This window comes from Branchiostoma lanceolatum, chromosome 15 (genome assembly GCF_035083965.1).
Source record: "Branchiostoma lanceolatum isolate klBraLanc5 chromosome 15, klBraLanc5.hap2, whole genome shotgun sequence".
Taxonomy (NCBI): Eukaryota; Metazoa; Chordata; class Leptocardii; order Amphioxiformes; family Branchiostomatidae; genus Branchiostoma; species Branchiostoma lanceolatum.
In genome coordinates, this window is record NC_089736.1 from 2,434,116 (window position 1) to 2,449,986 (window position 15,871).

The 15,871-nt window shown below is 42.1% G+C and overlaps 2 protein-coding genes across 2 annotated transcripts in view; one reads left to right on the forward strand and one right to left on the reverse strand.

Annotated features, from left to right (window-relative positions):
* The window catches only part of LOC136421274 (dnaJ homolog subfamily C member 13-like), a 53,172-nt gene that overhangs the window by 31,630 nt on the left and 5,671 nt on the right, over positions 1–15,871 (reverse strand). Inside the window, exons 11-26 of the mRNA XM_066408501.1 lie at positions 15,743–15,834; positions 15,030–15,196; positions 14,589–14,668; positions 13,612–13,678; positions 13,016–13,121; positions 12,604–12,703; positions 12,171–12,278; positions 11,622–11,777; positions 11,144–11,322; positions 10,436–10,511; positions 9,898–10,083; positions 8,895–8,974; positions 8,421–8,466; positions 8,034–8,141; positions 7,095–7,198; positions 6,644–6,803 (exon numbers count right to left, since the gene is read on the reverse strand). Coding sequence (XP_066264598.1) covers positions 6,644–6,803; positions 7,095–7,198; positions 8,034–8,141; positions 8,421–8,466; positions 8,895–8,974; positions 9,898–10,083; positions 10,436–10,511; positions 11,144–11,322; positions 11,622–11,777; positions 12,171–12,278; positions 12,604–12,703; positions 13,016–13,121; positions 13,612–13,678; positions 14,589–14,668; positions 15,030–15,196; positions 15,743–15,834 — 1,815 coding nt within the window. The remainder of the gene's footprint in view (positions 1–6,643; positions 6,804–7,094; positions 7,199–8,033; positions 8,142–8,420; positions 8,467–8,894; positions 8,975–9,897; positions 10,084–10,435; positions 10,512–11,143; positions 11,323–11,621; positions 11,778–12,170; positions 12,279–12,603; positions 12,704–13,015; positions 13,122–13,611; positions 13,679–14,588; positions 14,669–15,029; positions 15,197–15,742; positions 15,835–15,871) is intronic.
* LOC136421272 (tetratricopeptide repeat protein 28-like) lies at positions 179–5,899 on the forward strand. The gene is made up of 3 exons (XM_066408499.1): positions 179–326; positions 651–757; positions 959–5,899. Exons 1-3 carry the CDS (start codon positions 208–210, stop codon positions 5,833–5,835), a joined length of 5,103 nt encoding a protein of 1,700 aa, XP_066264596.1. The 5' UTR covers positions 179–207; the 3' UTR covers positions 5,836–5,899.

Below are 15,871 nucleotides of genomic sequence, written 5' to 3' on the forward strand. Positions count from 1 at the left end.
ATCAACATGGATACAGAATCTCAGAGCTAGGAATGTTTGTATACTTTGGTGCACACAGTTTCAGGAACTGAACGGGGTGAGGTGCAAGTTTTCACCCCAGCCTTCTGTTTAAATGATGTCCTCGTGTTGAAATTTAAAAAAAAAAAAGTTAACCAAGAAATTAAATTGGTGTGGCCTTAGTTGCTCTCTTTGTTACTGCATTCACACATGAAGAATGTCAGTGAGTCATACTCTGAGTTTGAAATCCCTTTCAGTACTAAGCCAGAGATTGGACTTACCACTGGAACAGCTACAACAGCAGTTGATACAGACGAAAATACTGAGATGTGAGTATTACACATTTCAGCTGGCCATCTACATGAAAATTGGACTGAGATATACTTGATATGGGGCTTGAAATACATTAATTTTTGTTCAATACTATTATAAGATATTTCCAACACCAAGTCTGTATTCCTTTACATTTCATCTGTCAAATTGCAAGACATACTTGTGTGCTATCTCTCTTACTATTGGAAAACCTAACAGCTAACATCAGATACAGATACACTGTACATGTAGCCAGCTGACTGAATTTGACCCTCTCTCTTATTGGCACAATTCCTAGCAATTCTACAAATAAAGAATGTTTAATTTTTTTTTTCTTGCAGGCAGTATAAAGAACACCTGAACAAAGGCAGTTCATCACTGCAGAATGCAGACCTGGACTCAGCAGAGCAGCACTTTGCAGCTGCACTCAAGCTGGTACATGTCAGAGGTAAGAGTATGAATGAATAAATGATGATGATCAAGTTTATGACTGAAAGTAAACATTTAGACATTATAGGAGCCAAAATCAAACATATTTGCAAGAACAACACATAATCTTTTTTTGGCAGGAATAGTCAGATCCTTGTTTTGCCAAACAATTATAAATTAAGATTGAGAGTTGCTTTTTTTTTAATAATCTTTTACTCAGATCCGACAGCCCAGCAATACCAGAGAGAGGTGGAGCCCCTGTGCAAGTTGGGGGATGTCTACAGTAAGCGAGGTCAGCAGACGGGAGACGGGGGAGACTTTGTCAAAGCAGCAGCACTCTACAATGCAGCAATAGCCAGGTCAAGTGATTATGGTCTTAATGATGGTATAGATAAGGCAATCACATTCACAGAGGGGCTATTTGTCGAACATGTATTAGGTCTTGATCACAATGTACAAAAGGCAGGGAAAGACAAGCATAAAAAATATTTAAAGGAGATGCGGGACCAGATCAAGCTGGAGATGGAAACCATTGACCAGCAGCTGGATCCCTATGCACATGATGAGAATGATCCATGTGTCAAAGAGATAGAGGCAAAACGAGCTCAGGCTGTCAGGCAGTTGTTTGAAAGAATTGCAAGTGAAAGGAAGCAGTTTGTCAGCCAGCTAGTGGAAGAGTGTGTTTTGTTAATGGGACCCCCTCCCTGTAAGTATTCCCTGATAGGTTTGGGTTCACAGGCCACAGAGTTGGTAACTCCATATTCAGACTTGGAGTTTGCCATCTTAGTAGAGGATGAAAGTGAAGAATGTCTTATGTATTTCCGCAACCTCACCCACTACCTACACCTCAAGGTGGTCAACCTGGGGGAAACCATCCTCCCAGCACTGGGAATAAGAAGCCTGAATGACTTCTATTCACAAGACCCCCTTGATGACTGGTACTATGACTCTGTTACACCCCGTGGGTTTGCATTCGATGGTTCCATGCCGAGGGCAAGCAAGACTCCACTGGGCAGACAGGCAACCACTAACAAACCTCCAAGTGAACTCATTCGCAGCCCAAGCAACATGGTCAACATACTGGAAACTGATGCCACTGTGTACATAAAGGAAGGATACCATCTGGCCAGTATATTGAGGAACCCTTCTTTACTGGTAGGAGACCAGGATCTAGTTGATGAGTATCTAGCCATCGTACATGATGTACTAACCAATGATGAAGGCAAAATGGCTTTGCTGGAAGCACAGGACACATTGAGGGAAAACATGGGAAAGTATGACAAACAGGAGCTTACAGCTAAGCTTATCGATGTGAAAAAAGAAATCTATCGTTTGCCATCTCTTGCAGTAGACTGCTGCGCTCTTTGTTCACATGTCATACCTACCAGTGTTTGGAACACAATAGATGAAATGGAGTCCACACACAAAATTAGTACTGACAATGCACATCACCTGAGGGTGCTGGTCAGCATCTCAGCAGAACTCCGGCTGAGAACATACATAGCAAACAGTGGACAGAACGAGAACCTGTCAGCTTTGGCCTCCCTAGAGACACCCCAAGAGTCAGATGACACATTGAGCAGGCTGCAAACTGTCTTCTACGTTTCAAAGAGCGCACAGCTGTTCAGGTACTACTACACTGCAGTTCCCCTGAAAAAAGCACTGGCAAAAGAACTGCTCAACCGAGAAGGTTCTCAAACGGTTTTGCAACAGTTGCTCTCAGCTGTATTATTTGATGATTCACCCATGGTAAAAGGTATCATGTATATGCAGCTAAAAGACTCCAAAGGAGCAATCAGCCACTTTGAAGAGGCCCTCAAGCCAACCTCCAACACAGCACAGCCAACCATTGTAGGCCCTGACGTGTCACTTGAATACCTTGGGATGGCTCATGCAGACCTGGGCGACTACAAGAAAGCAGCCAGCTTCTATGAAAAGGGACTTCAAATGAGCAGAGCTATTCACGGTTGGACTACAGACCACCCTGACACTGCCACAGCACTGATTAACTTTGGGGAAAGCTTTGAACATCTTGGCAAGTACAAGGAAGCATTGAGCTACTATGAGCAGGGACTTCAGATGTATAAGAACGTCTATGGTCCAAGTACAGAGCAGCATCATATTGCTTTTGCGCTGGGAAACATTGGGGACATTTGCAGTAGACTGGGAGACCACATGAAAGCAGTTCAGTACCATGAACAGGCACTGCACATGGACAGAAACATCCACAGTCCAAACACAGCTCAGGCTGACGTTGCCACGTCACTAAGTAAATTAGGAACATGTTGGGATTACATGGGTGACCATATGAAAGCAATCAGATATCATGAACAATCTCTGAAGATAGAAAGGACACTTTATGGTCTGAACACAGTACATCCTAGCATTGCCTCATCACTCAACAACCTTGGAGCAGCCTGGAATGCTTTGGGCATGCACAATAAAGGAATTGGCCACTATGAACAGGCACTACAAATACTCAAAGGTATCTATGGTCAAAATACAGCACATCCTGACATTGCCTCAACGCTAAACAACCTGGCTACAGCCTGGGAATATTTGGGCGACAGCAAAAAAGCCCTTGCCTATAAAGAACAGGTTCTGACAATGAGAAAGTCTATCTACGGCAAGAGTACAGAGCATTCTGACATTGCTGACTCATTGTCCAGCATTGCAACAACATGGTATCATCTTGGTGACTACAAGGAAGCAGTCAGGCTTCATGAACTAGCCCTAGAGATGAGGAAGTCTGTCTATGGCTACAGTACAGCACATCCAGACATTGCCTCTTCCCTGAGGATGCTTGGAGGTAGCTGGGACCATTTGGGAGACTGCTGGAAAGCAATCACATACACCAATCAGGCACTGCAGATGATCAGGACTATGTATGGTCCTGATACAACACATCCTGAGGTTGCCTCTGCACTCAATGGGTTGGGCACATTGTACAACCAGCTGGGTGATCACAGGAAGGCAATTGAGTACCTTGATGAGGTACTGCAGATGGAGAGGAAACACTGCAGCCCAATAACAGACAACCCTGCTATTGCCAAATCACTTAACAACTTAGGAACAGCTTGGAAGAATTTAGGAGATTACAAGAAAGCTGTAGCTTACTATGAGGAGGCATTGGAGATGTGTAGATCTGTTTTTTGTTCCGATACGACACATCCGCTTTCTGCAACCTTACTCAACAACCTTGGTGAAGCTTGGGGGGAATATTGTGATTACAGAAAAGCCATTGCGTATTGTGAGGAGGCACTTGAGGCATTCAGAGTTATCCATGGCCAGAGTACACCACACTCTCATACTGCTTCTGCACTCGTCAACTTGGGAAGAGCCTGGCAATGCCATGGAGACCTAAGTAAAGCAATCGGATACCATGAGCAGGCATTGCAGATGTTCAGGACAATTTATGGCCAGAGTACAGCACATCCTGATATTGCTGCTACATTCCACAATCTGGGGTTAATCTGGCATGAAAAAGGTGATCAGGAGAAAGCAATCAGTTACCATGAACAGGCACTGCAGATGCACAGGAGTATCTATGGCCCAAATGCAAAACATTGTCATATTGCTAGCCAGCTTCTCAACTTGGGATTAGCCTGGCTTGAAGAAAGTGACTATGAAAAAGCAATCACATACAATGAAGAGGCACTGGAGATGTTCAAGAGTGTGTACAGTGATCAAAGTACAGCACATCCTAACATTGCCATTGCACTGAACAACCTAGGGATTATCTGGTACAACCTGAAAGATTACAAGAAAGCCATCAGCTACCATGATGAGGCACTGCAGATATACAGGACTATCCATGGCCCAAACACAGAACATTCTGACATTGCCGACTCTCTCCAAAGGCTGGGGTTAGCTTGGGAGGGCCAAGGCTATCACCAAAAATGCATCAGCTATCATGAAGAGGCACTGCAGATGTATAGGAACATCCATGTGAATCAGAGTCCCTCACATCCTGACATCGCATCATCACTCAACAGTCTGGGACTGGTCTGGGATGAAGCAGGAGACTACAGGAAAGCAATCAGTTACCAAGAAGAGGCACTGCAGATGCTCAACAGTGCTTATGGTGAGAGTACAGCTCATCCTGACATTGCCAAAACACTTCATGACCTGGGGTCAGGATGGCATCACCAAGGGGATCATGGGAAAGCAACCAGCTACTATGAACAGGCACTGCAAATGTACAAGAGTGTCTATGAACAGAACATAGCACATCCTCACATTGCCAGCTTGCTCCACAAGCTGGGGGAAGTCTGGTATGACCAAAATGATGATAGGACAGCAATCAGCTGCTACGAACAGGCATTACAGATGTTCAGGAGTGTCCATGGCCAGACCATAGCACACACTGATATTGCAAAGACACTCCACAACCTGGGATCAGCCTGGGGCTCTTTAGGAGACTATAGGAAAGCAACCACTTACAAAGAACAGGCATTGCAGATGTACAGGAGCATCTATGGTCAAACTACAGCACATCCTGAAATAGCAGCAATACTCAACAACCTGGGGTCAGCCTGGGGTGAACTGGGGGATCACAACAAAGCCTCATCCTGCTATGAGGAGTCACTACAAATATACAGAACCATCTATGGACAAAGCACACCACATCCTGACATTGCCTCAATGCTTGACACTTTGGGAACAGCTTGTCGACAGATGCATGACTACAATAAATCAATAAAATACAATGAAGAAGCACTGAAGATGTGGAGGGACATCTTTGGTGACAGTGCAGTGCATGATGATATCGCAAGATCACTCTACAATCTTGGCGCTGCCTGGTTTTATCTTGAAGATCACACAAAGGCAATCAGCTACTTTGAAGAAGAGATAAACATGAGAAAGACCATCTGTGGCCAGGGCACAGCAGATCCTAAAATTGCAGATACGTTGCCTGTCTTAGGAGCTGCATACTTACTGCATGGTGATCTTGCCAAGGCGTATGATACTTACAGAGAAGCGCTGGTTATGATGAGGCAGATTTATCATGATGATGAAAGCCACCCAAAGATACAAAGTGTGAAAGGGAACATGAATGCAATCGTGAAGTATACAGAGCATTTGAGCAACAAATGACAACCTCATAGATCATGTCCTACTTAGTATACTTCGGGTATGGATTGATGTTTGGACCATGGCTAGTCCATTCTTGTCAACCATTTCTGGTATATAGGTTTGATTGAAGAACACTGGTGGTTGATGTAACCCTAAAGAATTGGTCATGAGATTATCATTTCATATTCAGTTCTTATGAACATTTTTGTCTTCAATTTCAAGCATTTAGATTTTTAGATGAGATGCCACAAAGCTAGTCCTCCAAAGGAGGAAAGGAGCAGTAGTTGCTAGCTTTGATTCAACAATTTTGAACCTTTGAATTAGTACTGACACTGGTGGCTTTTAACATCAACTGTTTGACCATTTAGCAAATAGAACCTAGCACGCAACAAATTTGGACTAATCGAAAACTGGAAAAGATAAGTACATGTACTGCATGTAGTACACATTCATCGGCTCAGTAGCCGCGTTTTACCAAAACATCATACAACAGCGAGTCAGCTCGCAAAATGGGACCCTCACCTGCTGCATATACCACAGGCAAATGTACAATCATTCGTGAGCAGTCTAAAGTACATGGGTCCTGAACTTTGGAATAAACTCCCAACAGAACAAAGAAAACTCACTGCTGTATCGACCTTCAGAAATGGACTTTAGGAATGGAATTAGGACTGATACTGAATTCTTAAATTGTATATTATTGTGATCATTGTGTATTATGTCTGTGCATTGTATTTGTATCCAGGGAGCCTGAAAAACAGGTCAAGAGACCTGAGTGCGTCTGCTGGTTCAATAAAGAAATGAAATGGAACAAATAGCTCCAACTCACCCTTTCCAGCAAGCCCACCATGTACTTGGTGTCGTTAAACGTGCCGATCTCCTCATAGCAGCGCCCGTAGACGATGGTCATGGCCTGGAGACACATGCACTTCATCTGCACCTTGGGCGTCAGCAGGAACCGATGATACAGGTCGTTGAAGAACTCATACCTGGGAGGGGTAGATCAGGCCCTATTCTTAAACTTACTTAGAAACTCCCATGTTATGTGACGCATGAGACAGTTGGAGAAGTCCAGCACATTCTGTCTTCAGCCAGGTTTTTGGATGCTGTCCTTGGTACTGATAGAACAACAGTTTTCAGGAAAGTCTGTATTTTCTTTTTTTTACCCTAGCGAGATAATAAAGCAGGTAGAGAGTGCATGCGTGTGTTAAACTTTGTATATCCTAATACCAATCTTTGAATTAAGACATTTAGATTAAAGGGAAAAAATCATGACTTACGATCTCTTGATGTTTGAGTTGTCTTCATTGTCGTCCTCCTCCAGTAGAAGCCGCAGGTAGTACTCTCCTATCTTGATCTCTTCATTCAGGCATTCATATCTCACCTGGGGGATATAGATGTTAAATCACTGATCGTGCAATTGACATCTTTACTTGGACAATATTGCTTCGATTTCTACTAGATCTTAAATGCCTTTTAACTTCCTATACTTGACCTCTCAATTTGTAAGCTGAATTCGATTGTTGATTTTAAATGTATATAGTCCTTATTCACAATGTTGTCTTAAGTACAAAGTTGTGTTGAAATATTCTAATTGAATTTTGCTGTCCCATAATTGTAATGCCCGAACTCCAATTCAGCCAATGGGCTGCCATTGTTCGCGACATGCGTGAATGTGAATTGATGAATAAAACCATTACTATGTAGATGCATCGTCAAGTCACCAGCAATCCAACACTTGGAACACAAGGTTAGGGTTTGAATCCTGTCACAATTCTGAACCTACATGCTACTGAGAGGGAAGGCAGCCAAGTGGAAGCAAACTTATGATTTGTTACCTATTATTTAAGACAAGCGCACCTGAATCTTTTCAGACAGAAGTCAACCTCAAGCACAATGTACTTAATATCTAAAAAGTAGTAAAGCACCTCTGAGTCAGTGATCAATGGCGGAGGAACAAATCAGCTCTTTATCTCTTTCTTAAACTTCTCCAATTACAAAATGGAGGGGGAGACAATACAGGTGATCACTTACTTCTGCTAGTTGTACTCAAAAGTAAAGTAGAGAACTGGTGTTTTGCGCCATGAGACAGGTGATACGACGTATATCTTAACCTTCAGCACACTGAAGTAGCTGTTTGGCACCCTATTCTCTATTAGTTATAGAGTCAGGCAGCAGGGAGAAGGTTAAGAATAAAAACAAATACAAGACAATCGTACCTCAAACTCTGAATGGTTCCATGAGATGGTGTGTGTTGAGCCCAGCTCTTTGTCCACATTGAAGGCTCGGATCTCAGCTTCAAGATTATCTCTCAACTCTTCTCTGGTCTGTGAGGAGGGAAGAACAGTTCAATGATCTGATCTCATCAATGCTTCACAAGCTAAAATATATCAAATAGGCATAAAATACATTAACATGCATTGACAAAGGTTAGACATCCTGGAGCTTATCGAAGGTATTTTTGCTACCTTAACAGCAAATTACAAATGTAAAGGCTATCAATGAGAAATACAAAAAAGTGCCACAATCATCTAATATTATCATTAGACAAGCAGGTGAGACAAAAGAATCCTTCAAATAGATGATAAAAGGCATTAGAGGCTTACCTTGTAGTTCCACAATAGGTTGGATCTTGCATGGTCTCTGTTGAATCTGAAAGTGTTCAAAGTTAACACAATTGTATATATTACTTGTAGTACAAAATTGATTGAGTTAAAGAATAGAAACAAGCTACACTAAAAATCATAATCCATGACAACAAATGGTAGGGCCAAAAATTTAAACTAGCAGCAACAGGCCAGAGCAATTTGATTTATTGGTTCTCTGAGGATGAATATGATAATTGATATCAACAATCATGAAAACAGCTTCTAAAAGGAAAGTCTGTACCTTGGTTCACAAAGTTGTAGAGAGTATTTATACTAGTCAATTATATAGGTGCAAGTTTTCCTCCTAGCCCTCTCTGAATTGTTGCTGCAAAATGTATTGGAACCAACAAAATAGATTGAAGTGGCTTTCCTACCACTGAAATGTATGTAGATGTAGGTAAGTAAATTCTAAACTAATTTAGGAAAACTCACTGGTAGTAGAATAGCACCCAGTTGGCCTCGCTCTTGATCCGTTGTCTCCGTTTCCGTAACACAATGGGCTTCTGGGTGGCCTGCAGAAATATTTGTATCACTCACCGTCATCAATGCAAACAGTTGGGAATTCATATGGAGCTTCATATATGACAGTTATCGACAAGTCAGAGTTAGTCTAAGAGGATTGACCAAAAGCTTCTTGGTGAGTGTTTGAAATATTGTGTACAAATAATACACAGAAATAATGTGTAAAGCTGTAGATGTGTTACTGCAATCTCGTACATGTATATCATTCTATAGATGCCAAACTAGCACAATATTCATGTCACTTTGATTAATTCTACAAGTTGAACTAGAACTACTAGTTTTGTACACTTAAGGCTAAAACATAATATATCCAATTTTTGGTGTTACGTCATGTTGACCATTACTGGAAGGGAACAAATTTAATTTCCATCTAAGTCTAGCCAAAATCAAAGTGCAGGTGGATGTCAACCACAAAATTGCTGTGGCCAGTTAGTAAGAACAAGGAGGCTGAAAAGAACCTCCTTGGTCAGAAGGAAGCGGTCATGCAGAGATTAGAAGGAAGCTTTAGAAACTAGAACAGTGTTTAGTGTTGAATCTGAACTCACCGCATCCCGAGGGTCCTGTGTGGAGAATGAAAGCGGCGTCAATCAACAGGGAATCATGGTACAGGTATTGATTTATTGATTGTAGTTTGCGCAATGCAGATTAAACAAAAAGACAGTTTTAGCAGACTTTACAATTGAATTGCTAGCAGCCTTATGCTGGCAAAAGAGAGAGACGTACCAAATTGTTCACACCCTTAACACCTAGATTGACCCACTTAACCTCTCATCCTTTACACCTAAGTGAACTGAACCTTGCCCTTAACCTCTCACCCCTACATCTAACTGAACTGTAACACCTAGACTGACCCCTGTCCCCTTGACCTCTCACCCCTTGTACCTATACTGACCCCTGCCCCTTGACCTCTCACCTCCTTCTGGTTGAGGCCTATCCTGGCTCTCCAGTGCAGCAGGAGTTCCTCCACCTGTTTCCACTGCGGCTTCCTGCGCTGTGATTGGTCCTGGGCGATCTTCACGTTGTCCCTCACGTGCATCAGGTCCACCTCCTTCTGCGGGACCTGATCCTCCGAGTCCAGGTAACCTAGCAACCCCGTGGGCTGGATGAGGAGGGAGAAGGGCTCGGTATGAACAGGTATACATGTACGGCTCTACACAAATTCAATGTTAGCAAGAAAGTTCATCTGAGTTGGTAAATTACATTGTACATTACAAAAAATTACATTATGGAACATTTCATTTTGTTATCTATTTTCTTTTAGTTGGAGAATAGTTTTCAATTCAATGTAACCTAATAGTATACAAAACACATAGTGCAAATGTTGAAAGGCTATTGTTAGATATTACACAATTGAAGAAGTAACTTTTAATTGGTTCAAAAGAAACAAAACAATACACTTAACATCAAACTGAGTAATACACAAGATTTGACAACTCATCCCTGAACCTTACCACGATTCTCTTCAGCAGCCCCATGGCCGTGGGAGCACCGGTTACCCACAAACCCACCAGGTGCCTGCTCAGCTGTCTGCAACACGGCAAAGGCACAGTCTTGTTATAACAAATTTTCTTCTCTTTCGTCTTCTTTTCTTGTCTTTCAGTTTAGCAGCAAAACAAATCACACGACATTTGCAAACCATGCAGTATGATCTGATAAAAGAGACAGCAAATATATACATTATTTTTTGTATTGTGTAATAAATTCCTACAAATTAGTTGTATAGTACTTGTGTAGCTGCAAATAATTCTTGTTTGGATTAACTTTAGTTATTACAATCAATCTTTTAGCCTACCACATCAAAATGCAGTTGTATGACACACCAGAATGGCAGTTGCCTGACAACTGTCACCATGCCTATCTTAGTGCCAACGATTCTTACTGTACTTCCTAGTAAACACATCCCTGCAAAACCTGCTCCTATTTCTTAGCAATACTTGAAAAGAATATGTCATAACCCAAACCAGAATGACTGTTGCCCGGCAACAGTTGCCATGCCTACCTCAGAGCCACCATCCTGTTGTCCTTGCTAGTCATAAACATGTACCTGTGAAAACTTTTGCTTTGATTTCATATTAATTTTTTCCAAGCATGAATGCAGTTAACTACAGTAGTTCCATGAACCAGAATGACTGTTGCCTGGCAACAGTTGCCATGCCTACCTCAGAGCCACCATCCTGTTGTCCTTGCTGGCCGTAAACATGGCGATGTGCAAGTGTTTAAGCAGCGCCCCCTCTGCCAGGGCCAGGTCCTGCATCTTAGCAGCAATCTCCTGGTCACCCTCCTCGATAATGGCCTTCATCACCAGGCCTGCGCCTTTTACTATGGCCATGGAGGGGTGCTGGACAAATAGAAGGTCATAAATAGATTTTTTTTTAATATAAAAAAGCATTTTTTTATCATGGCCATGGAAGCATGCTGGGCACATAGAGTTTAACATGAATTAATTTGATAAATGATTATAAACTTTTTGAAATCAACATGGAACACTGCAACAGACTAGCTACCCTGACTTCAAGTACTTTTTTGGTTTTAAACTTTTTATATCTTCTTCCAAACCTCTATTGGATTTAAAACACAAACCTAGCCCCTATCATCATCAACTAAAAGGGTGGTACAAGATATCATCAAGTGTCTGACCTGAAATAACTTGAAAATGGATCTCCCCATGTCTGCAACCATCTGTAACAAACTGTCGAAGTACGTGCCGTCCGTCGTCTCGCTGTACGGCGCACAGAGGGCAAAGGTCAAGAAATCCAACATGGCGGAGACGACCAGGGCACCAGTCCCTCTTGGCTGGGGACAAAAGAACATAAAGGCTCAAAGGGCAGAGGGCAATGCCTATTTAGTAGTCTCTAGGATGAGATGTTAACTGTGGTCTACTGTTAATTTTACTAAATCAGTAAATGTCAGTAAGAAATATATAGCGAAACTATTCTTGGTACGTGCATATTTCGTATATCATGTATAAAGCCTATCTTTCTTGTCATCACCAGTGAAAGAATAGTTTTCAATGATCTGAACATGATTCAGATTTGCAAACTATAGAGAATTAGCTGCCCTGTGTGCCACTAGACAGGACAAGGAGACCTAGCAGTACTAGCTAAACAACTGAGTCAAGAAAGAGATAGATTTCCATTTTCATATCTACTGATATACTAGTAAACAAAAGCTGACACTTCTACTCACCACGTGAGCAGCAAACACGTCCAGCAGGCTCTGCAGGAACTTCTTGGAGGACAAGATGGAGGCTTTGTTCAGCTGCTCCTGTCTCAAGTCATAGTCATCGTGCATGGGCTGGAACAGAGGGACGATCGTAAGCCACAACTTGTAGGAATACTATCTAGATTCATTATGCTTGAGGATGGGTAAATGTTATGAAACAAGATACATGCATGTACACCTCCAGGTCTAGTGCCTCTGTCAAAAAGGGCAAGGCAGCTTTATTTTCTATAACTTACATCTAAAGTATGCACCAAAATAACGCATAGCGTTAGATGTGCGCCAATGTACACAATATTAAGCATCCAACAAAACGAAGAAAAAGGTGACCAGTCTTTAATACAAGTCAACAGGACAGGAAAAGGTAATGTTGTTGCCATGCCGACATGACCACGCCCACCTGCATGAGTGCCCCCATCATGTCGATGGCAGCGTGGATGACTCCGGTGTCGTTCCGCTTCAGAGCCTTCACGACCTTCAAACCGACCTTCTCACGGAACCTGACACAGATATATTTAAGAATCCGGTAAGATCTGAAGCAGGTAAACTAAATGCAAGTATCTACAAGAAGAGTTTTTCACATTACACATTTTGCTTTATCAGAAAGACTGAATGAAAGGTACAAGAATGATGTTTTTTTATATCATTCTGTCTAAAATCCAACATTTTGAGAATCTTTTTTCTGGCCATCATCCTGGGATATTAGGCCTTATTGTTAACAAAATTGCCCAAAATGGCTCCAAAACTTGTACATTCAGGCACTCCTAGAGAAAAAAATAATGACATTAGTTAATGTATCTTGAGTTACTGACTTTGGTAATGTAGTGAAGGCACAGAACCCGGCCTTGGAGGCGACCAGGCGGCGCAGCGCGTGGAACTGGCTCTCCAGGTCCTCAGCTGGGAGGGTGGTCTGGTCTCCTGGGGACGGGAAATGTACTTATAACATCACAATACAGGCACTTCTGAATCCTAACAGTGGTCACTGGACAGGAAATATACAAATACAATAACAACATAGGCACTTCTGAATCCTAACACTGGTCACTGGACGGGAAATATACAAAATTAATACAGTCAAAACTACATGTACACAAGAAGTCCATTCATTAGGGGACTGATTAAATCTGGTCTATGTGGCACTGCTCAGATGGTCACACTATAGACAGGATTCTTGTGTCAATGGGAAAACTGACCACAAAAAGGCTTACACTGGTCTTGATGTTCAAAAAGGGCGCCGCATGCAAGAAAATAATGAATTTGTACTTAATACTCAAAGGCATGCATGCCCAAAAATTTAACTAATTCTAGGCATGCACAGCCTCTGTTGCGACACCCATATGATTAGGGTTAGGAGGTGTTAGAACATAGGGGTGTAACCATTTAAAGCAAGACTCGGACCGGTACCCACCTTCCCTCTCCAACAGGACTGTGATGGCGATGTGGATCAACTTCTCCTTGTTCTCCGCAAAGAACCCCTGAAAAACGACACAACCTTCAAGTTAACTAAGAGCCATGTTAGCTTGCAAATGCAGGGTACATGTATGTCTCTCCCCACCTTGTTCTCAAAAAATGTTGTTATCAGAAGACCTCAGTATGCAAGTTGTTACATTGAAATACAATACAATATCATGTGTAACAAAATCCACTTTAATTGCCCTCGTCATTCCCGCCCTTATGGAAAACTGCCACAACAATCCACCACCTGCAGTGCTGTTACACTTTTTGCCACAGTTTAGAATCTCATATTTCAGAATAGAACATTCCACACATTCCAACACTGGCCAAAATGCAACATCTTCACACCCATCTTCCCAAAACGATTATAATCTTCAAAAATGCTCATCAAGCAAAAAAACAAAAAGAGAAGTGGAAATGAAAATGTGAGTATTTGCCCAAGGTAGCCCCAAATAATATTTCACGTTGTTTATCCTTGAAAGCAGAGTGCCCTCAGCCCAGGTGTCTGATCCCTAACAGAAGACAAAGAACAGGAAACACAGAGAGAAACAACATTTCCCTCTCTTCAGTCTACAATACCTCAATATAAGATTTCATGATTTTCATCAAGAACAGATTCACTATAGTTAGAAACAAAATGCTCAATCCTCAAAACTTCCAAAATTGTTTCATCATATTTTCCTATTCTTTCTCTTCACTGCACGCATCTCTCAACTTTCTTTCACTGACACAAAACATGGTTCATGCCACAACTGGATGTGGTTTCCATGGTTACATTCACCATAGCAACATGCAAATGAATGCCATCACTAGGACTTGAATGTGTGCTTCCCGAGAAAACTTTCAAAAGATGTAGAGGATAGGTGAGTCAAGGAGGTACATGTAGAGATGTGCCTTTTGAGATCTACAAATGGATTGTTTGATACTCACATCAGCAGTGACAGCATGCAGCAGTCCGCTGTAGGAAACATTGTTGTTGAATCTGTACACCGCTTCAGAGAACTTGGCATCTGGAGAGAAGGCACACAACATTAGATGTAGGAAAAATGATCAACATGAAACATACGAATAATGAAGACACACTCTCACACACAGACACACAGACACACACACATATTAAACACACACACTCATGCAGAGACTACTTTTCCAGCCCAAAACAAACCCCAAGAACAATCATCCTGGCTAGTATTACTCTACTCCAAACTTATCCTCTAGATCTTCACCAACCAACCAAGACTCCAACGTTCAGCCAATAACCCAAGAAAAAGAATGAAAAACATCAACCAAAACAAAGAAAATATACACGTGTAAGGCATAACATCCTTGCCAAAGAGAATAAGACACAATGTCTAAGAACGTCTTTCTTACTTGGCGGCTGCTGAAGAAACTTGAGATGTAAACTCTCCACCTCTTCATCTACGGGTGTGTACAGGGGTCCTAACCTCTGACCCCGGTCAGTAGGGGTCATCTTCACACAGACGTCCCGATTACCCGACGCACGTACACCGTCCAGCATACTGGCTATCAACGTGTCCCTGCAGGAAGGTAAAATGGTATAAGTGAAAAAGTCAAAGGGATCTCAAACCAGCTTAGCTCACTGAAGATCGAATCTTCCACTGGCTGTGACAGAGAAGACAGATACGATGTACAGAATATCCAGGTTTATTGTACATTTGTACCAGGGAAATTCCTCTAGCTCTCTTCAACAAGTACTATGGTTTAACATTCTATCCTATGGACTGTGAAACTGCACAGTAATGTGCATGTGAGTGACAACGGCTAGGATTTGAATAGGACTGGAATTGCATCTTTTCTCCCTACATCAGAAACATTGATGTCGGAGGCAAGCTTGACTCCCTCAGACTAAGGACTACCTGACCCAATAGGAAAAGCAGGTGTAACAAAGGCTGCTCAGGAACATCCTCTGCACCATATTGTGATGATGCATGCTATCTTTTCTACTGGCTAACAGTGCAATACTACTCACCATGCCTGTGCTTGACAGGTTTGACAGTAGCTTCCTGTCAGATAGAATTGAAGCTAGATACTAAAATCAAACTGGAAGTTTTCCTTCTCCTAACCTGTCTGTGGAGCTGTACTGCCGCGTGGCTCCCTTCACATACTCCACGGTGAAGACCTGCGGGTTCTCCTGGCTTCTCACTATTGCAAAAACCTGGGAGAAAAGAACATGTGTTCTATTGGTAACCAGA